General features: G+C 40.6%; 1 protein-coding gene across 1 annotated transcript in view; it reads right to left on the bottom strand.

The window, feature by feature from the left end:
- The window catches only part of b3gat2 (beta-1,3-glucuronyltransferase 2 (glucuronosyltransferase S)), a 63266-nt gene extending 37320 nt beyond the window's left edge, over positions 1-25946 (bottom strand). Inside the window, exon 1 of the mRNA XM_023425754.2 lies at positions 24905-25946. Coding sequence (XP_023281522.1) covers positions 24905-25438 — 534 coding nt within the window. The 5' untranslated portion in view covers positions 25439-25946. The remainder of the gene's footprint in view (positions 1-24904) is intronic.
- Positions 25947-26360: the final 414 nt, after the last annotated feature.

Below are 26360 nucleotides of genomic sequence, written 5' to 3'. Positions count from 1 at the left end.
GAGCGAACAGACTTGAAGCGCACCTTGAGAAGTGGTCTCAGCAAACTAAACTGAGACCTCTTTGAGAGGTGGCCTCAGTTCACTTTGCTTAAAATGCGCTATGGTGGCAACACTGCAGGCTGTAAATGCCCCACTGATGGAAACTGTTTGTGGCAATTCATTTTGAAAGAACAACAGCCAATAGGGAAACTGAACACTGGTGGAACTATGATCACTCACTCAGTCAGCAACACACGCAATTATAGAGCTGGCTCCACTGTTGTGGTCCAGCCAAAAATGCACCCTCCAAGATTTCTAAAACTCTACAATCAACATGATGCAATCTGTATGTTTGACCTGTACACAGACTATAATGGTATACTTTATGTCTACATTTTGGCAAACAAGAATTTATCCATCTGCCCAACATTTCTGTTAATTAACTGTAGAAATATTGGCAGGACTAAAATGTAGTTAGCTCCCACCCACAGCTTAGCTCCAGCTCCATAGTTCACATAATGACACATGTTGTTAATCTTTTCATCTCACTAACCCTGACAGAAAGTGCAAGAATGTGTTTCTCAAAATGTTAATGATTCCTTTATGCTACCTGCTTACTGCTCATGCTGACGGTCCACTTCCTCTTCCAGACAAACTGTAAATATAAAACGCATCTCTACCTGTGCACCTGAGAACAGAGGCGTTCTGACCAGCAAAGGTAAAAGCTGGAAACAGGCTGAATCCCTGTTGTGTTACAGCAATGAGAGATAGAAGGGGAAATTGACTTTTATTTATATCAAACTGTCAGAAATAATAACTGTAAGTGATTCATCCCCCCATAAATTAAGATGGCGTGCAGTGACTTTATCTTTAGATTTAACATAATGAAGGGAGGTGGATAACATTAACATTTAGATAGTGTCTGACCTCACTTCCACCTGAGAAGAACGGCGAGCATCTTCCCCTTCTCCTCCACCTCTTTCTTCCCTTTCATTTCATCTCTTCCACCTCTTTCCCGTCCGAGTCCCTGAACGACGCCAGGTGCTTTGAAGCCCTTTCCCTGTTAATTCCACGGCCCCTTGAGTTTGTCCGTGTGACGCTAAAACCCTTCCCCCTCGTTCCTCTTTTGCAGCTGTCTGCCTTTCTCTCTCGGGTCATTTTTCAAAGACCCGGGCTCCTCTGCTTTGTAAAAACACAAATGAAAAGGAAAGGAAGGAGAGAGGAAGAAAGAAACTCTGCCCGCTGGCCGTTCCCAGATCATTCCTGGAGTACGATCGTTATTTTGGCTTAGTGGTTAAGTCCTAGTTTGACTGCTAATGATCTCCAGGTTTGAATGCTGCGCCTCAAAGCTCAGTACAATTTGACACGTTATTAGAGCGAGTTAGAATAGAAACAGAGTCTATGGATATGCAAACATATTCAGAAACTCTGGCTGGACTTAAAGGGGCCCAACCTTTATCACTTTGAAGACTGAGTATACATGAATACACCAGTTAAAAATATGTGTCTTTGCTGTCTTTAGCATTTCTGTACTCAGAGTTCACAGAGGTTTTTTCCACACATTAAATCGAAGTAGGCTAATTTTTAAGGGCTGTCAAAGTGCATCATCATTGTTTGTTACAAGCATCTTGCAGTTTTCTGAAGTATTATCCAAGTCAAAATCTATATTTTCCTCTGCAATGAAGAAAATACATGATTTTTTGTTTCTATCCTCTAGGAAGGTTGTGTTTCCCCAATGAAATTATTGCCTCATCTCTATAAGAAAACCTCCATAAAGCTCCATAAAGTCCAGAGGATTTGTTTTTTATCACCAAAAACATTCTCATGAATCTTTATAGTAGATCATGTCACATACAATAAGGAAAGCAAATTTCAAAGTAAAAAAATAATGTTTGGTCAAAATCAATTAACAGTATAATGTAATCCTAACACATTACAACTGTTTGGTCGTAATGTGTTAGGTTTACTGCTTGTGCCTGATAATGAAACATGACATGTTTATGTTCTCTTATCCATTAACTTTGCTCTGAATTTGACATTATCCACCAGATAACAATTAATGACAAATGTCATAAACATTCAGAAGCTTTATTCTTGGTTTAGTAAGTTGTTCAGTCATTACATGTTGCAGATTTGTTCAGTATAAATGTTCTGTCAGAAAAGGCTACATTGACACCCACTGTGATTCAACTGAGCTCAGTCAGAAACTGTGTTGGACCAGTCAGAGAGCTCTAGTTAATGATGAGATGATGTAAAGACTCGCTGCTGCTCAAAACTTCTGCGTGTCATGAAACAACTAATAAAAGCTGCTCTGATCAGCTGCAAGAAAGCGACCAATCATACACATTTGACATACGACCTTGTAAAGCTAATATGGCTAATATGTTAGCAAACAGCCTATTTACACATCTAGCATATTCCTGGTGACTTGTGTGCCCAAAAGTGCCAAAAATTGTAGTTCCTCTAATGGCTCCAACAGTGAGTCAATCCCCATAGACTCCCATGTTAAAATGTCCAACTTTACAGCAGAAATAAACAAGTTTACAGCCTGGTACAAAAAACTGTTTTGGTCTCTATAGCTCTACACCTCCTTCATGACAACTGTTTATATAACTCACCTGTTTACATTTTATTAAGGCTTAATGTTATGTATAATTGAGGGTGTGGCTGCTTTGAGCAAAAGGTGGGGGAGCATATTCTTGCCATAAATGGGCATGCATCAAAGTCTCAGCTATACACACGCCCCACCTCTGGATTTGCTGGGAGTTCGGTGGAGTCAAGCACTGCCAAGATGGCGATGGTGGAGCAGCTCACCTTTGAGCTTCAAAACCGCTCTTCAGATACCTGTGAGTGAAGTCATGGTGGCACGTCCATCTTTATGTACAAACTACGGACTCCACCAACTCCAATGTCTGGGTCTTGCACCATCTTCACCAGCCATGTGCTAACTTTGTCTGTCCATTGTTTGGTGATGAACAGATCGTGTACAGTAGATTTACTATGAGCTGAAAGACAGCTAAAACTTTTCTTTAGAGCTGAGGGGAACTGCACAGTTGGACGATAGTTATCATTTGATCGATATAAAATTTGATTAATGTAGCTTGCAGTTATAAAACAAATGAGGATTCTGCTTTTACATTGTTGTTTTTGCTTATAATCGATTCAAAAACTGGATTTGGTGGTTTGAAATAAATTATTTTCACACGTTTTTATATTAAAAAACCAGAAGCAAAGACCAGTGACAGTTCAGCAGGTTTTGCATTCAACCAGTTAGATGCAGGGTGCGTGGTGATATCTGATCAAAGATGTCAATAATCCATTCTACAGCCTGGTTAAAATGACATCTGCCTCAAACAAATGTCTGTTGTGCTTCTCCAGATTGCATTAAATGGGTGAGATAACAACTGTGGGCTGGCAGCACAAGGCTACATCTTTATAGCTTTCATTTATCCATTATAACTGGATTGTGTCCAGGCTATGTAGTTATCTGTGTATAATGTGAGCGTGTCTATCTAGGGTGTCATTAAACTCAAAATCAGTCTCAGAAGCATCCAGATCTTCCTGTTATGTGCGGATAAAAATCGCATTAAAACGGCGAGTTAAGTTCGCCTCAGCTTAAAGAGCAAGCATTTGACTGACGAAGTGTTTGAGTCCGGCATCATTTTCATCAAGCACAACTTTTAACAACATGATGTTACAGGATGATAAAAAGCTCCATTAAACCAGATTTATCAAAAGAAACCCTGTATTTGTGTAACTGTATTCAGATCCTGTTGGAGGATGTCGGTGACTACAGATGTTGCCTCATTTTCAAAGTTGCTGCGCGCTGTCTTATCAACAACAGCTCAATGTCAAAATGTTTGCTGGGAGCCAAACAAAGCTGTGGGGGTGACGGCGTTTCAACAGATGGTGCATTATTCTGCTCAGTGGCGACTGCTTTAGCACATGCTGATTTTCATGCCACCATCTGCAGATTACTGCTGGCACCAGAAAAAGTTTGCAGGACAAACTTCTAGTTATACCTTTATTTATACAGGGAAGGCTGGCTGAGCATACAGCACATGATGTTATACAGCGCTACCTCGTTGGCAGGTACAATGAAAAATAAATCAAATAATGTGACAAGAACAGACACAGAGATAATAGTAAACAGATTGAAGGCTTGGTTAAAACCAGGTAGTGGCTTGAAGCTTAAGTGTTTTGCTTTTCAGATTGTTCAATGAGACCAGTTTGTTGATGGTAAAATCAGCCTTTCCTTAATCAGGTCTGGTATGGGGTTTAAGAAGCTTCAACGAGTTCAGTATGAGGCTAAATTCAATATACACCGACCTTCCAGCAAAGCATAGATGGCTTTTTATATAAATAAATAACACAGAGATGATTATTGTAATTATCTGCAGTAATGAACCAAAGAGCTGAATGGCAAAGTGGAGGCAGCGGCATTTCTGTAAACGACATTCAGACAATCCAGACTGAAAACTGCTTCAGTAAGCCTTTTTACATCTCACAGCAAACAGACGTGTTTCTGCTGCAGATTACATACTGTATATAGGTACAACAGTGAGACTACCCTCATAAAGGCTTTATAAATGTTTATAATAAGGTCATTATTTCAATTAACACTTTATAAATCATAAATAAAGAATTATAAACAGTTATGTCACAGTTTCCGTATATTGATGCAGTATTCTCACTATTCTCACTCACTATTTGGCAAGCAACAGGTCACAGTTGCCCTTTTTATCGAATGTGTTATAACAGCTTATAAATGATTTGTAAAGTGTTAACAAGATAATTAATAAAGTAGTTATAAACCATTCATAAATCCTTTATAAGAGTAGTCTTAGTGTAAAGTGGTAGCGATATTTAAATGTACCCCTCTCACAGAGCCCTGTCACTGTAGATGTATATCCAAATTAACATAACGTATGTCTCTGAATCTTCACAACAACATGAGTTTTACGTTTTCACCAATCTGAATTTAATAAGAGTGTACTGCATTCAACTGCATCAAAGGATTGTTTTCATTCCCTGTGGCTCATTCAATAGACTCAGCCACACAGTAGAAAATAGCATCATTCTGTGAATTTGACATTGGGACAAAGGCAAGAACCATCCATTCAAATTTATTTAAATGATTAAATTAAATTCAAAGTTGCACACAATTGTGAGGCGGTCCAGGTCTGTCGTACGAGTCGGTCTTTTGTCCACCGAGGGAAAAAAAACACTTGACTTATTTAAAATAAAATAACAGCTAGAACAAAATTCACACTCTGTTCACAATATCATCGAGTGTGTAAACTGACTGCATGTTTAGATGTCTGACTCCCGCCTCTCCTTGTCTGCTTCCCATTGAAGTCATAGACTTAAGTTAGATATTAAAAAATGTTAAACTATAAACTGCAGCCTCTTTATTTATAAAGGTTGTAGAATGGTCACTGTTTGATTAGGTTTATGAAAAGATCATGGTTTGGGTTACTATGCACTTTCAGTACATTTCTTTATAATAATAATAATAATAATGATAATAATAGATGAGGCATAAAATCAATAGGTTTCAGAGAGAAAAAACGTAGATAAAACAATTAAAACAATTAGGCCTCCTACTGCACTGAGGCTGCACTGTTGTCCTTCACTTGCCACTTTGGATAAACCTTATGGTTAGAGGATCTTCGTCGTCATGTTTACAATAATATACACATGGCTGTGGAACAGTCATGGATAAAAGAAACAACACTAATTATCAGTTTCACATTGGAAACCAACAGCAGTCTGCTGCTTGAGAGTCCTGTGTTTTGTCAACTCATCCACCACAGCCTCCTCCTACTAACGTATAAATCATGATGCACATGGAGCATGTGACGCTGCAACTGCCGGGGGTCGTTGTATACATAAAACTGCCAATGGATAAAATGTACCCGTGCACTTGGTTACTGCATATATAATGCTAACACATGTACTCTGTCTATCAAGGTGTTGTCCTCATTAAGGAACATCTAAATGAGTATGTATAGTCACCGCCTGCAGGGTTGCCAGGTCCACGGCTTTCCCACAGAACAGAACCACTGTGTCGGGGGCATTTTCTTTGTCTGCTGGTTGGGTAGATCTATTTCATATGCAAATCACATGAATAATATGTACATATGGTACAATATGTATTGTGTTTAAATGAAATAATTTATTAAGACCCAAATACACACACACACACGCACGCTGTAATGCTCTCCATCGTCTTGGCGCCCACCTCCTAAACCCCACTCTGCTATAGTACTGCTAAGGGAAAACAGTTTTTAATGCTGGGACACTAAACATTTATGGTGTTACTTTGTAGTTATTACAACAGATTAGACAATGACAGTGACAGTGTTGGACTTTCAAAGCAGTGTGTATGATAGATCATATCTCATTTTGATTTCTGGTATTGGGCTGGTTTTGATTGGCCATCGTCCTGGTTTTGTCGCACAGACCTGCCAACAATCACCAGCTGTGTCTTGGTCCTGTTGTTTTATCATTTCAAGTAGGCTATAACACTAATAAGATTACATGGCCGTCAGTATAAATCAGCCTAAGATGACATTGAAAATGGGCATTAGAGGGGGATATGTGCATGTTTGGGTGTGATATTGAAAGAAAAACTTTATCACATAATGAGATAACCCATGTTATTTAAATGAGTAGCCTAAATCGACAATAATGAGCAATAATAACCACAAACGACCAGCACACTTATGGGAGATTTCATGTCACAACAAATTCAGTCTTACTATGACAGTGAAGTAAACAATTTCACCTAATTATTTATTCATTAAGGCATTTTAGTGATGAGGAGGAGGAGAACATCATTAAAAGACCAAAAAGAAATGTATTCTATCACAGGCAAATTGTACCAGCCGGTGCTTATAGGTATACATGCCTGTTTTGAATCTGGTTTTATCTAGACTATATTCAACAGGGGGGCTACATAAGACGAGTGAGGAGAAGTCAAAGACTGGTGTTCTGATGTTTAATATGAGACGACCCGTCCATCGCATCGTCTGTCTTTTCGATCATGTAGTCCTGTTGCACCCTCCTCCTCTGCAGTGGTTTAATGACACGTTTAATGACATGTTTATCTTCATGAGCAAACTTCTAATATTTGCATAATGGTCGCGTAAAATTGATTTTTATTTAGCTCACAGCCATTTTCCATATCTTTATGAAGGGGAGCCACTATACAAGATGTTTTGGAAAGATTGAAAAAAAAAGCGTAATGATTGAATGACAAAAGAACATCTTTGATTTGTTGTGGCTTAAGAACAACATCAGAAGTGAATGAGTGAAAAGAGCTATTTTCAGTCATTGTGTGATCAAACAAATTGCCAGCGGCAGCAAAATGTCGGTTGAAAGCTGATCACAGACCGTTCTGAATTAATGCTAAACAGCTTACTGAATTTACCTCCCAGAAAGAGTAGAAACTTGTAAATAAGTTCTGCGGTATGCTGACCTGGCTGCTCTGACTCTAGCTCTGCGATCAACCCTTGAATGCCTAAACACTAACCAGTGGTTTGGTTTCTCTGCTCCTTCTCTTCACTGCCAATTCTGGAGCAAACCAGGAGCTCGCTGTATCCTTTTTTTTTCTTTCTTTTTACAATCGTCTCATGCTTTTAACTGCCAACAAAACCAATTTAAAACACTTCCTGTTATTTAGAGGAGAGTTATCCCCCACCTTCAGTTCTTATTGTTGGAGATATTGAGCCTTTACCCTGAGAAAGGAATTGTATAGGGTTGAAGTTCTATTTAGGTTTACAGAATCTGAACAAGAAAGTCTGAAACGATCACCAACACTGCAACAATTTTGAGAAAGTCTGGAGTCGAAGAAAAAAATCAATACAACCTCGAATGTAATCCTCTGCACAGAGAGTACGCTATTTTGGGAAACGTGTGTGTGTGTGTGTGTCTGTGTATGTGTGTGTGTGTGTGTGTGTGTGTGTGTGTGTGTGTGTGTGAATGCTTATTTTTCACTGGAAACTGAGTAAAAATGAATAAAACTCCATATTTTTACAGCACAAACTTCATCTTTTTGACAGGCATACAGCTCTATGAAATCAATATATCGTATTCCTCACAGCAGATCACAACGAACTGATGAAGTTATATAAAGAAAAGGTTTTAAAAGGAAGAATCCACATACAAACAAAGAATGACAAACTTTTCTGGAAATATATGAGATCTTGTTTTTGTGATTATTTACAGATATATCCTTTCTGCAGGAACAGTAATATGAGCTAGCAGCTGATCTAAGTCTTGTACTTACTGTGTCACTACAGAGCAGGAACAAGGTATCAAAGAAGCTCTGAGTGCCTCATGTTATTCCACAGTAATCCAGTCTGTATCTAAGAACACAAACAAGTCTCTCAGAAAGCCACAAACAACTGAGCTCACCCTTATGATCAAGTTTGTCATCATGAACAAACTCTACAGCTTCCCCGCAGGGACTGAATTGGCGAAGGAAAATAGTAAATGTGGCTGAGAGAGTACACAGTGGGATTTTGTTGAGAAAGAGTATTTATTTCTAGGTGAAAGCTGCCACAACACCAGAAGAATACACCTCTCCTTAGGGTGTAAAGATTCAACAATTTCTGTGGGTGCACACATGTAGTCGACTTCTTGTTGTCTATGAAGCACCTGCACATTTTAATCTTAGTTTATTTGTTACTGTTTCAAAAACAAACAGGATGTCCTTATTGGAGATCAACACAATTTCATATGAATACAGTATACTGTATGTTAAATCCCAGTATTACGTATGAATTGAGCTTTCAGTTGAAGAGAGCAACAGCCTCTGCTTGAGGTCTCAATGGTAACAAAATACACAATATTCATGTACTCTATATTACTCTATATATAAAGTTCCAAGTGCCAAGTCAAATCATTTTTATTTATATACCCCCAAGTCACAAATCTACAGAGCCCTCGAGGTCCCGAAACAAATAAATAAATACAACAATAAAATAAATAGTAACACTGACCTGTCATACCTCAGTTTGAATAAATAAAACTCCCAAAACCCCTTTAATGTGGAAAAGAAAATGCAGAAACTATAGAGCAACAGGGGAGAGATCTCTACTCTGTGATGGAGTATACAGAAATAACAACCACAATATGGAGAAGCACTATATGGTCTGGATCAGAGAAGATGTCAAGCAACTACCAGGTGCCACTAAGCAGAACACTGGTGGGACTTGGAACACAAACCCTCCTCTGTATCACTGCCGTCTCCAGGTGTCCTCCTGAACACAAATATATACTTCTATCCCTTCTGACAGTTTATTCTCAAACAGCAATCAGCAGTCCTATAAGAAGGAGTTTTCGTTCATGTAAGCTCACAACAGCTCATGCAACATTTTTATATTCTTATCCTATCCTCATCCTCTCTCCGACTGTGCCAAGTCACATTCAGCAAACTGTCTTTACTGAACAAACTTTTCGTAAATCGTACGTTCTGAGTTAATGAATACCACCTTTCTATATGGAAGAGTCAGTTCATGAGAGATGATCACTAGCATAAACAAGACCCTGAAACTGCTATAAAAAGTTCCCTGTTCCGCTCCACTCTCAGGAGAGATGAGATAGAGCGGATAGAAGTAGACCCTGTAGACCTGATAGCATTCGGTAGCTTGTTCCACTATTGAGGAACCACAGACTAGAGCAGTCTAGACTGCAGGGGTGGTAATGCCAGACAACATATCTTGGAGGAACACGGTGGCTGAGGAGGAGCATAAGGCTGAACGATTGAGTTCAAGTAGATCGTGCAGAAAAAGAAGTTACTCTGAAGGCAAGCATTAGTGACTTGATTTTGACTTGTGCAGCCTTGAGTAGCCAGTGTGGGTCAATGAGAAGAGCAGAGTGACATGTGACCTTTTAAGGCTGATCAAAGACCAGACGGGCTTCTTCAATCTGGACCATCTGTGAAGGTTTCACTGTGTGTGACGGGGAGGCCTTCCAGAAGCGCATTGCAGTAGTCCAGGCAAGAGATAATCATGGCCTGAACAAGAGTTGGGTCATGTTAACTCCAAATTCATTCTGGTTAAGGCATGGAGATCACTTATGTCAATCAATGTGGCAATAAACAGACTTCCTATATAGACTGGTCTGGACCACACAAACCTTTTGTGTTGCTAATTCTGGAGGGCGTACTCAGCAGGATGCAAAAAATCCTGTCATGTAAACAATCGCGTTCCATTAGGATTATGCTAGATCAATAGAGAGAAGACAAGGCAAACTGTCGTATTTGCCCTGAGCACTTTAACTCAGTTTGCACTATAAACTATGTGCTTCCACTCCATTCCTGGCTAACCTCCGCTCATTGCAATAATCCTCACCCAAATGTGCTTCCTTCTCTGTTGGGTTGTGGAATTGCCAGTCTGCAGTTAACAAAGCTAATTTCATTACTACCTATGCTAACAAGCCATCCCTTGTGCTACTGGCTCTCACTGAGACTTCAAACCTGAAAACCCTGCTACCCTGGCTGTGCTCCCTGCTAACTGTACATTCTCCAATATCAAGGAGAAAGGACTGTCCTCCTAATTTCCAACAGACTCTACAGGGTGCCCCAAGGCTCAATGTTGGGCCCCCCTCTCTTTGCAACATACACCAGCTCCTTGGGTCCAATTATTAGCTTGCATGGATTCTCATATCACTGCTATGCAGACCACATCCAACTATACCTATCATTTCCACCAGATGACCCAACAGTGTCAGTGCGGATCTTGATTTGTTTCTCACACCCCAAACAAGGTTGTGAGACACCTGAGTGTCATGATGGGATGACCAACGCTCCCTCTCTGAACATGTCTGTCTCCTATTCATGCCACTTTTTCATTAGAAAAATCAGGCTTTCCTTTATTCAGCATGCCACCCAACTCTTGGTACAGGTCATGGTTATCTCGGTTATCCCTCAAGACTCTCAGCACAGTGAAACTCTTCCAGATAGTTTAGAATACAGTAGCATCTGATTTTCAATCAAACTAAAAGGGCACATGTCACTCAACTGCTCATTTACCTCCACTGGCTAACCATGTCTGCCTGAATATAAATCAAGTCAATAATGCTTGCCAGCAGAGTGACTTCTGGGTCTGCATCCATCCACTTGAACTCAAGCGTACAGGCTTATGCTCTTTCTCACCACTTCTCTCTTTTGCTGCTTCAGCTGCTACAGCAGCTCTGGTAGAAGCCTGGAAATATATGAAACAAATTTATTGGATAGCTAATCACACTGTTCAGCTTTGTTTTCTTAAGTTTCTAGGTAATCTGTTTTGCTAAAACATCTGGTCAAAACTGCCTTTGTGCCTCTTCAGGACAAGACCTTTTTAGTCTGAGACAATTTTTCAGAATTCATGTGGATTAAGGGAGCTTAGCCTTTAAGGTTTAACATTAATGTTATCTACTTGCATGAGCAGTCAATGTTGACTAATAGCTATGTTCTTCTTTGAGGGGAAAAGCCAACAACAATCCTTCTTCCCTTGCATGACCATGTTTTGATTCAGAGTGTTCACAGAGAGGAGGGGCTGTTCACAGATGGGCCATCAATGTGCTCGTGAGAGAGAACGACATCTGACTGGCCAAGTGTTCTGAACGCACCAACAGCAGGGGGTGGGCTATCAGATTGACGAACACATATTATTATCATTATTATTATTTTCTCATTTACATGTAAATACTGTACATATACATTGTATTGTCAAAGATATAAGACATTAAGTAAATAGCAGCACTTGATCCCACTTAAGGGTCATACGTAGACCTTTGCATTACCTATGGCTAGGCCATCCATGGGCCTTGGGCTAGGGTCATCTGTACCCTTTGGGTTATGGTTAGGGTTTGTCTACAGTCATCAGAATTGTGACTCGAAACCTTAGACTGTAAATAAAGATGGACGTAGTGTCCATGACGTCCCCCAAAGGTTTCTGAGGAACAGTTTTGAAGCTCAAAGTGAGCTACTCCACTGTCGCCATCTTGGCACCGTCACCACCTAACTCTTGGGTAATCCAAAAATCGTAAAGGGGAGGGGCGTGTGTGAAGCTGAGACTTCGGTGCATACCAGTTTGTGGCAAGTATACGCTCACCCACCTATCAATCAAAGAGGCCACACGCTCAGTTATACATAACTTTAGGCCTTAACAAAATTTAAACAAGTGAGTTATATCAAAGTTCATACAGTTGTCATGAAGAAGGAAATTTGCTATAAAGACCAAAGCTGTTTTCGTACCAGTCTGTAAACATGTTTATTTCTCCTGTAAAGTTGGACATTTTAACATGGGAGTCTTGACCTGGGAGACTGACTCACTTTTGGTCTCAAGTGGCCATTAGAGGAACTACAGTTTTTTGCATTTTATTTTTCAGACCCGGAGATTGACGATTGCTTGAACTGACTAGAGTCCAAGTGATGTAACTGAAGTGTGCAATGCAGTACACTTTTGTACAATGAGACTAATGGGTTTCAAACCCATTCATAAAAATATTTCCAATACGGTGTGGAAGTGAGTAAAAGAACTTTCCACTTAATTATCATTACATTCTGTTTCTTTTTCTTATGACCTGATGACAGCACACAGCACACTGCTCTGACTCTCCACACTCTCTTTGGTTCTCTGATGAATCAGTAAAGGCCTTTGTTCTGTACTGTACATCAGTTTAAGTTCTATAGCTGGGAGCCGCTGGCAGGACCTGTCATGCATTAAGAAAGCTCTTGTCTCATTATCAATATGGATATCTTCACCAGAGGGTAGACACTGCAGTGAGATAACAAATCATTCATCTCGGCCGCACATGAAAAATAATTTCATGGGTGCATGACAACCTGTAAGTCCTGACAAATTACAGCACCAGCAGCTCAGTCAGTAAACGCAGGCTATTTACAAGTAAACAAAAGAAAAGCTGGGGGTGAAAAATACAGTGCTGAGAGGAATCACATTTCATTTGACTCACAGCCAGGACACTGTGTCTGGGAGCACTGCAGCTCAGTCGGGTAATCAACTCTGACTCCCTTCCCTGCAAACAAATAGGTGAAAAGTGAATTGTGTGTACACACAAAGACTCTTAATGATGAAGTATATGAAATCCATTATGGATGTTCTCGTTTCCTGCCTCCTGCCCCGCAGAAAGAGCCGTCATTGTGTTGTTTGCGCACTGGGACGAGTGTTCGGGTGGCTGGGCCGGGTGTGATTTTAATCAAGCGTATTTTTATCTGTGTGTTATTAATATGCATGGCAGAGGCAATTGGAGAAAGGGAGGGAAGAAATGAGCTGGGAGAAAATGAATGAATCAAATTAGAGGGGCTGCGGATGGGCTATGAAACTGTGATTCAATGGTGCATGATATGTGTGCAGGTTGAATGGTTTATGTGTTTATATGAAAAAAAAAAACATTAAAGAGATGAAGGTGCATGCATATTGGGTGTGTGTAAATGTGTGTGTGGCTGTCTGTGTGCATATGAAGCTGTGTGATATCTGTGAAAATATCTGCAGACCTTCTTGCCACCGAGGGAACTAGCTGTCTGTGTGCATATACAGTTCATGAAGTCGTGCGTTTTATATAAAACTCCAATTTGTGCACAAACCAATTTTTTATGTGAAATTCCAGCTGTTTTGTAAATTTAAATCACAAAGTATTGATATACTGTAGGTTTTTTGGGAAGTACATTTATTTGCTTTCATACCAAGCGTTACACGAGAACAAAAATATAAATCTCATGTCAGTGTGTTAGATACACAGTACACTGACTATAACTTAACATCTACATACAGATGGTGGAACTATTTCTTGGCAAACGACAGCCTGGTTCACTGACTGTGTGCAGCTTACTGAAGTCTTGCCAAGTGAGGTACCATTGTGCCTGTATAGAGACCACAACCTGAGCTCACAAACCAAGTCTGGCAACTCGCAATATAACCGTACACAATGCATTGAAGTACTGGGTGGATGGATAAATTGTTACGTGTAACATAGAAGGTGCATTGTATGAAGCTTTAGTGCTGTTGGTAGGAGTTATTGTGTCTTGGGTATATAATATTTTCTCCACCATGTTTATCTCAATGAGTACAGGCCACATATTAGAGACACCTCTCATTATAATCAAATACAGTTCAGCAGCACCGCAAACTGCAAACATTAAAATTATCATAACTTTAAAGCAGTTTCAACACAAATTCAACATTATAACCTTCATTTATGGGAAGGCTGTTATTTTAGAATACATTTTTACAGTTTTAGCTCGTTTTACCTAATGAACTGGCAACTCAGTGTATATCTCACAGTTCACAGTACATCTATGGGTTCAACTTTCAGTGGTGAACCACCACTACATTTACTGTGCAGGCTACAGGATACACAATCTTCGTGTGTGGACTACAGGAGGAATTAACGCTCCTCAAACAAAAAATGTCAACATGCTAAAGGATGACGTGATTGGATCATTAATGGCAGATCCGGGGTAAGTTTTCCCTAACGCCTTACTGATATGTCTAATGACTAATCAGGCTGGTTCCAAATCAGTTTGCTACCATGTGAAAAAAAACCCATATGCATAATTATGGCATATTTTGGTGAGGTTCATTATTACTGATTGTGCAACAATCATGGAGCTAAATTACTGTTAGCTAAATGTACGGAGTTAACTGTTATATATAGTATATATAGTAGTTCATAGTAGTATATATAATATAGTAATAATTGTACACCAGAGGTCAGTCGCACCAGATGTTCATAAGTTCAAACAGCCCAGTTATGACACGGGTGTTTCATGCATGACTTCATTAAAACAGGTTACAGCTCACAAACTAGTTCTTATGTAGAGACTAGTTAAATATTTACATCCACTAACTACCAGGTGGACACTTTTGACCTGAAACCTGATAAATTCTGGCTAATAATGATGTAAATCTTGAACATTACATTACTAAATGACTAAATAACATTTGTTAGGTTAACTCTCTGAAATACATATAATTCCCTATGTATGTAGACATGAATAGAACAAACTCATAGTTATATTTACAAAAGACAAACAGTATCTCCTGAGCCTCTGAAATTGCAAGTTTAGGAAGTTCTCCTAGTTTGTGATTCTATAGTGATTTCAATAGCTGATTGGTTTTGCTTGGGTTGTTGTTTCCTGCACATTAGGCTACTATATTCTTTCCTATCGAAGACATTTCCTAAGATTTAATGGTGCAACCTGATTTGGTAAATCACTAGTTTGAAACTAGTATTCATGAGTAGCTGGTGCAACCCAATCCAGAAACACATATTCACACAATTCATTGGCTTCATTGGCATCTTCACACTCTTGGAAAAACATACATTTCAAGGCATGTTCTAATCCTGAATATATCCTAAGTCTTGGATAATAACCAGTAATCAATATGTTGATAGACAATATTCACAGACTAAAAAGAGAACAGAAACCTCCACTGTTGCAACATCATCAATAATCACCACGTGACTGAAAGCACATGCACCTCATCATCATCATCATCACCATCATCATCATGTGCCCACAGATATTAATTATTTAACAAAAAAAAAATTGTTCAGGATTTAAAATTTCTGAGATGTAATCGCACCTCCTCTGCAGACTGAGAACACACATGCCCTTTGCAAACCTGTCACAAGACCTGAAGACAGAACGTGTCCATTTCATTTGAATAAAACAGCTTCAGTTTAACATAAATGTATCCTGGCCACTGTTACACTGAGAGCAGAGAGCAGAGGGAGAGTGTGTAGTCAAGCTGCCAGTTCAGGAGAAAAAAAAAAACAAAACAGCAGAGAAATAAGCGGAGAGCTGGTGTATAACATCTCTTTTACATTTACACTGGCCCTTAAAAGCCTTCAACCTTTCCGCCACCTCCCTCTCTCCTCCATCCTCATCCTTCCACCAACCCCCAGCACGGACATTTTCTCTCAGCAAAAGTTCCTCTCCTTCCTGCTTTGCTTCACTGACATTACAACCCCCCTCCCCTCCCTTGCTTCTCCCACTACACTGTGTAATTATGATAATTGCTCATAGGGGTTTGAGGAAATTGAATTGCTTATTTCGCTCTGGTTCCTTTATTCCACCAGTTTCTCTTTGTGCCACCTCCCCATCGCCCACGACTCTCTGCAGGCATGGAGCCCGCTGCTTGGACACTTGATGAAATAAATCCTTCATGTTTGCATGCCTGTGTCTTTGGACCATTTTATCTAAAAATAGAACGTCTGTTAGCCAATTCTCAAACACCAGCTGACTGCCCGATTGCATGTATTGTATTAACACTATGGCAGTATAATTAAAAAGTCAATTTCATTTCAAGCACAAATTTTCAAAGAAATTAAAAGTGAGCACATTCTTAAAGTTTCTGATTCAAAATTTAGAAGATCTTATTGCATTTCAGTGCAGCAGTGGAGTTCCTGAAAGCCAAGCCCACCACATCAGAACTAATAGATTAACACTAGACCCCGTATGGCAGCATATGAGAGAGGTGTGCCTGAGTCACACTTCAGTCACACAGCAGAGAACATTTGCCACAGTACCTGCTCCCTAAAATAGTCACTGTGACTGCTGTGGCGCTCTCAGGGCCGGGGGGAGTTCAATTATTCAAAAAAAAAAAAGGTCTGACGAAACTCTGGCCCAGTTGACAGGCTGCTGCAGCTGAATCAAACAGCTCTGCCATGCCGCCGTCAGCTGAAAGTCCCCTCAATCCCCAGAGTCAGCTTTTCAGGAATGAAGAGGAGGGGAAAAGCGCTGCTTAATTTTATTGATTGCTTGTTATGCAACTAACTCTGAACGGGTTCCTCCACTGAGAAACTGACCCAAAACAGAAAGGATTGGTCAATACTCTCAGATCAACCATCAACAAAGAGAGCTTGAAGTGTAATTTCACAGGATAAATCAGCTTTATCAAAACTTTATTTTTATCATTTTGTGTTTTTGGCTTTGTTATGTATGAAAACACTGTACTCACCAAAGTAATTGCTGAGATCTGACAGAGCCATGAGTGTGATTATATAATCAGATAACAAGTCAGATTATCACATCGTATATACCAATGTCTCTCTTAGTGCACAACTACGGTAAGAACAGTGGGTCAAAGTTGAACCCAGAGTGTTCAATATCAAAGCTCCATATTTTACACGTTCCCTGTGTTTTATTTGAAGTGTTAATCTATAAGAAGATATATTTTTCAGAAGAGAGGAGGCTCTCAGACCTCTCTTCTGATTGGCTGACTGTTTTCTCAGTAAATAAAAATAAAAATATAGCAGATTTCAGGTAAACACTCAGAAAAAACAAATCCTGCAAGGTGGGATGCTGGGTCCAGGTGGGTGGAGCTTGGGGCATGGCTGAGGGCAGTGACTGCTTTGTTGTGACATCACAAAGTTACAGAAGTCCTGACGGCTGGTTTTAAGGCTCAGTTTCTGAATACAGGCTGTGTGCATTTCTCTGTGGACTGAGGCTTTGATACTTTCACAGTATTAATATAGAAGCTAGACCTGCGTTATAACCAAACAACACATGGACATCTGCCTTTATACTATATTGGACCTTTAAATAAATAAGACATTATAGATTAATATATAACCTGTAAAATTATCGATTTGTTAAACTCAGCTCTTCTATTCCTGTAGCAGCCTGTTTCATTTAGGTGTGTTATTTCATAACACCATTGTTTTAATTCATAATGCCACTGTTCATCACAAGGTCTCTGTCTGACAATCACAACAAACAGGACAGAGCCAGGTAGGTGGTTGACCGTCCGCTCATTCAGACCAGAGAAACAAAAATTAAAATGACTGCCAATAAACATAAAAAGAAAACAGGATGAAAAAAGACTGAATTAAAATGGCCAAGCAATGATGTTTCATCGTTATACATATTTATTACGGCTGAATAATATGCAAAAAAATCATATTGGGATTATTTTGACAGATATTGCGATTGTGATATGAGTCACGGTTATAGTGGGAATGGCTATTTTTTTATCTTACCTTCCCTGGAAAAAAAAATTAATAAAAATGATGATAATGTGATGTTTGCTGGGGCCTGCACCAAATAACCATGTCCCCTTACATCTGGAGAATATGATTTGGCACCACAATGCTTCATTTATGGTCTGCAGTGACACATTTTATCTTTATCAAAAAATTGCAGCTCCAGCAATTTGGATATTGCACTTGGTCATATTGAGATTTTGATAATATTTAATTGATCAGCCATAATATATATAATGGATGTTACCCCAACAGATAGTTTGGGTAATAACATTGTTAATCAGGTGGTTTATTTTAAACCTCTCTGATTGTCCAAATGCTCATATGAGACGTCTCTTTAGTGATGTTGAGCTCAGATATTAACTTGGTTATGTCAACACTACCCGGAGGAATCATAATCAAAATAACAAGAAAACCAAGTTTAAACTGTAAAATCTCTTAAAATATCATGAACAGTTCATTATCATGAACTGTGAGCAAACGGAGGAGTGTGCAGGAAACTGCTTTTTTTTTGCTACTGGACTACCAAAATAAAATCTAATCATCAACCTTGATTTCCCTTAATCACAGAAATCCTTCCACTCTGCTGAGATGATTCACTAAAATAACCAAAAATCCATCAATGGGGCCTTATTCACTGTGACTTATGTAGCTTCTAACCCTACATCAATTCCCTTAACCTACATATAATGGAGTTTTATAGTCCAGTGAAGGTTTAAATGTTGTTTAAGAAGCTTGTCTATCCGAACATGAACACATCTCTGGAAAAAAACTGAGCTGCCCAAACCTTTTGAATGAAAATAGTCCAATTTAAAGGCGACCTTGATTGAGGGAGGTCCCCATGATGGCAGCACATTGACTCCTGAGGTCAAAATCACCTTAAGGAACAAACAGGAAATAGTGTGTGTTAAGGGCCATTGCAGCGGCGTTGCATAGGGGGCCATTAAATTGGCACTCTTGTATTTGCTGACACTCTATTGACTGCGAGGAGGCAACTCAGCCCTAACATGTCGTGTGCATAATCAACCATGCCAGACTGAGATCTGACTACTGTGCGGAAACGGAGAGTACTCCCTTTAATTCTCGTCTTCATGCTAAACGCCTTTCCACCTGATTTCTCCCTAACTCTGCTGCCAGAGAGTAAAAGGGGGAAACGCAGGGAGGCTTGTTAAACATTTGCTACGTACCAATGTTTTTTTCATAAGGGGAGGAAGTATCGGGGGGGGTAGGGGTTGGTTGTAACACATTTTTGCTCATTACTCTGCGGCAGTTTGTGGCCCACTCTTGGAGTAAAACAGCCTGGATAGCTTTCATGTAATCAACAACCCAGAGTCAAAAGTGGCGCTGATTTTTGTTCCAGCTGCAGTTCCTCGTCGGTTAATTGGACAACTGCAGGTCAGGTATGCTTTGCTTTTTGCTCCACAGTAGCTCATAGAAGGACAGAATTGGTTAAAGTCAAAATATTAAATCATAAATTCTTCTTCTCCATGCTTAAATCAATGTGGATTTAACCCCCCCAAAAGCTATGAGCTATGAGTCTAACCTGTGCTCATTTCTAAATACATTAGCAGTTACATAATTCTACTGTAGCATATCCCAGCTGTAAGGAACTGAAGGTGTTCATGTCTCAATGTTACAGTTAACTCTACTCTGCTGAGTTCAGAAGCAGAACCATTCGATAAAAAACTATATTTATTTCTAAATATGGTTTTTAAATGGACAACATTTACGTGCTGAGCCGTGGTGGAAAGATGTAGGTTTGTTACCACGACGATCACCAGCAACACAGTCTGCACAATGAGAAACACTTGATTAGGCTACCATAAAGAGTTTTTGATGTCCACCCATTTCATCACGTATCCAGGTTTGTCTACACAGGGATGTTTCAGCTCCTTCTCTAACTTGTTTGTCTTATTCCTGTCTGATGAAACGAATGCCTTTTTATTTCAATCAGTGCGCCTGTCCACACGAGCAGAATGACTCACGCTCAGTGACGTTCACTCATTTATACAGCACACGTGCAGCTGTACATATATATTCTCTTCCATTTGTTTTATTGACTAGACTGAGCTCCAGTAGAAAATGAGCCCAGAGGTCATGTGTACAGCAGTCTATTATCACCCATAGTTACGTTTTGTTGCTAGGCGACATCTAGTGGCCGTAGAAACTATGACAGGAGCAAAGGCAAAAGTGTGGCGACGTAGTACAGGAGAGCGGTGTTCGATTCCCATGTGAAAGTTGGGGAGCTATTTCATGGATTGTATCAGAGGGTTGGAAGAAAACGACCTGTGTGCTCTATGGAGTAAGGGGAAATAAGATAGGACAAGGTCTGTGGTTTTCTGTAGTTATGAAGGTGCATCATGGCTAGTACACAGAGCCATAAATCTTGCTGTGTACATATGGCAGTATTGTATTTAGATGGGCTTCTGAACCATCATTGCATCTCATTGAAAAACTCCCATTGCATCACTACAGGAAATATCATCACAAGGGGGTCGAGGTAAAATAATATTTTAGTTGCTTGAATGTTGCCTCAATCGTTTTTTCTTCCTGAAATGATATAAGGCTTTCTAATATGAAGCTGCCACCCACTATAAGTACAGTTAGTGCCATCAGTCTAAAGCCTGCAGACAGCTTCTGCAGGTAATTTCTGCCATATGACAGCCTATTATCTCTCTATGACAGGCCATTACCTGCACAGAGGAGCTGGGTAATGAAATAGGCAGGAGGACAGAGAGAAGACAGTGTGCTATCAACAAATCAAACAGATGCTCTTTACACTGAGCCGCCGGAATCGAACACTGAGACTCTGTGAGAAGACTCAGCTCGGTGTGCTGGGTTCACTAGTCAGGTTATTTTTTTTTCACCCTTGTGATGTGTTCAGGGATGTGACGGAGGGTAAAACAACCTAAAGTCACCATATGATTCTAGTTCAGGTAGGATTTCTTCAGCTTTAACCAATGTGCAAAATGAACTTTGTCTTTTGTTTTTTACTTTAGTGTTTTGTGACTTGTCATGTTTTAGCTTAATGTTACCTGCCTGGGGACTATGGATGTAAATTAGCATTTTTGCTACAATCTCTGCATGTTCACATTGAGTATTTTATACTGATGTTCATTAACTTGCATTGTCCCCATCAAACAAAAACAAACCAATAAATAAACTTTGATTGATTAGATGGTCATTTTTAACCACATTTTGTTGTAACTGGACTTTCAGCTCAGCGTGATGGATTTCTGTTCTTCTCATAAACAACATTATGTAATTTTTAAGAACTTGCTACTTGTGAGCATCAGACACAGAGACTGCAGTTTGTCCTCAGCTCAGACCTTCAGAGCTAAAAAGCGTTTAATTGATTTATCAATTTGTAAAATGTCAGAAATTTGTTCTGCAAGTGTTTGTTTGTTGAGTCTGCTTCCAGCATCTTAAATGTGATGATTCATTATTTTGTCCCCATTCATTTTGCACATTGTACATTATTGTATTATATTTATATTTCTAATTATAATTTTTTCACATTTTATTGTAAATATTTAATTGTAATTTTTTCTATTTATACTTCAGCTATCTGTCTGCAGTACTATGCTTTTTCCTTCTTTATTCTTTTTCCTTCTTACTAAAGAATGTGAAACCTACTTGGCAATAAACCTGATTGTGATTCTAATTCATTGTAAACAGGCTTTTCCTAGGTTTTGGGCTGTTGGCTGGACAAAACAAGCAAACTTAAGGGATTTAGGGAATTGTGAAGGGAGTTTCCTGCTATTTTCTGATACTGTATAATTGAGAACTAACTGATTGAAAAATTAATTGTCAGATCAAGTGAAAATGAAAATAATCATTACTTGCAGCTGAGACGGTGCCATTTACCAGAAAACATTTAGAACCTCTCAGCGACTTGAACTGAACTGTCCCCTTAAAAAATACGACGTAATGCTCAGTGATGTGCCTCCGTCCCAAGACCATCTTTATACCTCATTGATTCACAATTCTCTCTCGCTCTCTCACCCCACTTCTTGTAATCAGCTGACTTCCGGTGTTTTCTGTAACCAATCAGATCTCGCCATGATCTCAACCAGCCAATCACGTTGTCACTGTCAAACTTTAAAATCTGTTCTCCTCTCTCCTGCTGAGTTCACGTCACATCCAGATCTCCAGCTTCTCTTCTCCCCACCACCAGTGTCTAGACCTGTACTGTACTTCTCACAGCCTCAGCCCCCATCAAGTATGATGACATCACATAGGGGTCTAATCGGCTGAGACTCTCACTTTTCCTCTCTTGTTCTGCACATGGCAATAAAATTTGTTCGTTGAATGAAGTGTCTCCTGACTGAAGTAATGCTAGTCTGCAATCACTCAAAGTGAAGCTGTCGACGTGGACGACACAAGCACAAACGCTGAGCCTCAACGGGCGCAGCTTACACCTAAACAGAAATCAGTGTCCGTCATTCGGGCACATTTAGTGATGCAGTGAAATGCAAGCACTGCAGAAAAAACTAATTTCAGCGGCCAAAGGTAACACCAACTATTTGTTGAATCACTTGGAACAAGAGTGCATGGCTCAAAAAGCCAGAGAGAGATAAGCGCCAAAGTGAAATTTGAAATAATTGTGATATTGATTTGGAGTCATATTGCCCTATACAGCTTATACATCTCTGCTAATCAACCAGACTTCTCTATAGAAGACATCCAACACACAGCCTGAGAATCCAGATGCAGAGCTCAAATAAAGTGCATCAAACTTAATGTAAACGTGCCCTTGGTTTATCTCCCTGTTTGCAGAACAGATGGAGATTGAAGAAAAAAGCCTTCATAAATCAACATGTTGCAACTTTCACTCTGCAAAGAGCCAATAACAGGCTGGAGTAGAGGTTTGAATGTGCTCACCACAAAACGCCTCCATTAAAAATCACCAGTCTCTTTTTTATCTATCACTGAATCACTCACCCTGAAGTTGAGTTTTACCGTGATACAAACTATATCCCTTCAGTTTTAGCTCTATTATTTCAACACCAAGTTCTCGGCTAAACGATATAAAAATGTTTCGCATTCTGATCTGAGGCCAGAAATCTCTGAATGGCAGTAATCAGAAGCAGCGATCAGCAATCAGAGAAGCATTCTCTCCGAGTGTTTGTGCATTTAGGAGAGTGAGAGGACTGTTTTGTTGCTGCTGCTGCTGACGCCGCTGGTGGCTTGTCTTTCTTCATAATCTGGACGTCTCGAGCACGGCGTAGCATTTAAAATAAATGACAGCTGATCGTTACCAGTGATGTGAAAAGAGATACCCACACATGTAACATGCAGCAACATAAACAAGCTCTCAGATTCACACAGGGACGTATCGGTTTGCTGGTACACTGGATCGACACTGGCATATCATCCAGCCTGATCATCCAGCCTGATCAGATCTGCAGGCTACAGACCGTCGATATGTTTTAGTCAGTGTTTATATATCAGAAGATTTTTAGAGTCTCATATTAGTTTAAATGCAACTTGAGGGGCTTTTTCATCCAGATAAAGGCGAGAATTTAAGAGCACGAACCCTGGAAAATACTGACAATATAAAAGTAAAAGTCATTTCACTTAATCACCCCCTGACAGTAAACACACACACACACACACACACACACACACACACACACACACACAGGAACACTGCTGCTTATTAATTCTGTGCTGGCCACTGGATCAGTAGAAAATTGGACAACATCACCATCGTCTCTCCATCGTCTCTCTTTCTGTCAGCCAGTCCTCCCTCTTACTCTTCAGCTGTTTTGTCTCTCGCTCGTTTCAGTCTCCACTCAACTCCCACTCTCTCTCTCAGTGAGCATGCCCCTTTGATGCTAAGTGCAGTTTTCACCAGACGCTCCACTGGAATACATTGGTTTAACAATGGCCTTCCAGGTGAATGGAGCGCTTCTCAAAATAAGGTCTGGAGTCTCCCATGGGTTTTTTTTTTTTTTTTTTGGTTTTTTTTCAGCAGGGTTCCAGTAGGATCCCATCAATATGAAGAAGCTGAATTTCAATGTTTGAATGCTCAAATGATCCCATTTGGGAAACGGCTAACAATGACTTCTCCTGTGCAGCATACATAATGGTGAGGAGCAGCATAACACAAAAGTAAGAAATAGGGGAGATAGACCCTTTAACCTGATGGTGCTGATGCTAAAGGTGCTAAAGCAGTAGCCACATGCTATTAAACTCTCTCCCTAAATCTGTGCGACAAAATCCGATGAAAGTGGGTTTGCAGGGATGTTTGTGCGGTTTTTCAGATTTCACATGTTGGAGCTTAACACTTATACTCAGGTGGAAAATATCTTACATTACAGTAAGCTACATTTAATCAAGTAATATTGTTCAGATAGCCTATTCAATTTATCTTACATACAAAATATATGATCAGCAAATAAGATGTGATGCAGCACTGCTGGATTAAGCAACCCAACACACTGCTGGGTAGACCAAGCGAAGCTGGAGGAGCATAAACCCCAGTGTGTGAGGATTAATACTTAAGAGTTGAACTTTTCAGTTGTAAAAGAATGTTTCTTCTTTCCGTTACACTGCAGCGTCACTTGAAGCAAAGAGGAAAATGTCTCTATAATTCCAAATGACAGAATGCATGACTATTTTTCTCATGGGTTTCAAACACTTTCTAACTCACTTTTTAATAAAACATCCAATATGTCCATATGTTCCAATTCGTGTCAGTTTAGGGGTCCTTGAGAACCACTGCTCTAAATGATATATAAAAATGATCATATATTTTAGGTAGGCCTATAAGATCATGTCTTTCAGCTGAGAAAAGTTTAAGAATTCGTCTAGAAATGCTGTGAGTGAGCCACACTTTCCTCGAGCTCTCCGCACAGTGAGCGGGGAGCGACCAGGACACACAGTGAGAACACAGGTAACATAAGAGACGTCCGGTTACCTCTTCGAACAGCTCCAGGCTGTAGGTGTTGTCGTCATCCGCGAAAAAAACCACCCCGGTGTCCCGCTTGTTCCGGTGCTGCCGGAGCCACGCGAGAGCCACATTCCTCTGTTCGGTGGCGCGTGGCATCCCGGCGCGCTTGAACCTGCGGGGAGTGAACACATGCAGGTGTGTGTACGGCACGCCGCACCGGGCCAGGAAGCGCGCCACCAGCTCCGTGCGCGTCGTAGAGTCCTCCACTACGATCCAGTGGAACCGGGGCACCTGGCGGAAGGCGTGGGCCAGCCGGGTCAGCTCCGCTTTCTGCACTGGACGGGTGTAGGTCGGAGTGATGGCGTAGATAACAGGCAGGGCAGATTGGTTCTGGGTGATGCCGACCCCCGGTGCGCCGGTCCGGGGTGCACGCTGCGTCCTGCCGGTCCGGCCGGCCGCCGGAGTCCGGATCGTCCTTTTACTGTCGATATCGATCATGATGATGACAATAAGGACCCAGGGCAGCAGGATGAAGAAGCGGCTGAAAAACACTGATTTCATGGCGAGGCTGAAGTTACCGTGCGCCCTCTCTTTCACTCACTCCCATCACAAACAGAAAAGCCCCGACCGACCGAACGCAACTCCAAGAACCCGGTCCTTTTAATCCTGTGGTTAATTCCTCACAACCAAACAACAAAAACCAGCATCTCAAGTCTATTTCAAACTATGGGGCTAAAGCACAAAACCTTCCGCTGCGTCCCCCGTCCCAACGGGACCGTTTCCCCGTAGTCCCCCTCCTCCTCCTCCTCCCTCTCTTCTCTCGGATGGGACTTGAGTGCTTCTTCGTCGTTTCTACCCTCCTCCGGCTCACTCTCTCGCAAGCCCCGTCACATTCCCATATCCAGCCGTCGTTTAGTGCGAGGACAAAAACAAGCCGGAGCTGCCCTCCTTGCAGCGGGCGGTGATAACCCACCGATGTGCGCCGCCCCGCCGAGGAGCATCACTTGGCGAGGACGGAGCGCTGCTCTGAGTCTGAGGATAATAAGGCAGGAGGGGAGGAGCAGGTGCAGAGCAGAGGAGGGGAGACTGGATAGAGAGGAGAGAACCTCGGGAGAGATAGACATACAGAGAGAAAGAGAGAGACAGAGAGAGAGGAGAAAGCGAGAGAGAGAGAGTGAGAGAGAGGGGAGGAGAAAGGGAGAGCCTTGTTATGTTGTGTGCATCAGTGTCCTCTGAGAATAAACCCAGCTGATGGAGATACATAGAGACACAAAGAGAGAGAGAGAGACGGTAGCTTATGCTGCCAGTGTTGTTTGTCAAGAATAAATTATTTAAAAATAACTTGACATGAGAAGTAAGAGACACGGATGGTCCCAGAGTGCCAATTGTACAATGACAATCTGGGTTTCCTATATGTCACCACCATAGGGAACCTTGGATGATCCCCTATGGTGGTAACACACGACAACATTTAATTTCATTA

The sequence above is a fragment of the Seriola lalandi genome, unplaced genomic scaffold (assembly GCF_002814215.2).
Source record: "Seriola lalandi dorsalis isolate HSWRI2012SDOR001 ecotype SW California unplaced genomic scaffold, Sedor1 jcf7180002054795, whole genome shotgun sequence".
Lineage (NCBI taxonomy): Eukaryota > Metazoa > Chordata > Actinopteri > Carangiformes > Carangidae > Seriola > Seriola lalandi.
This window is presented reverse-complemented; position numbering and strand designations above follow the sequence as displayed.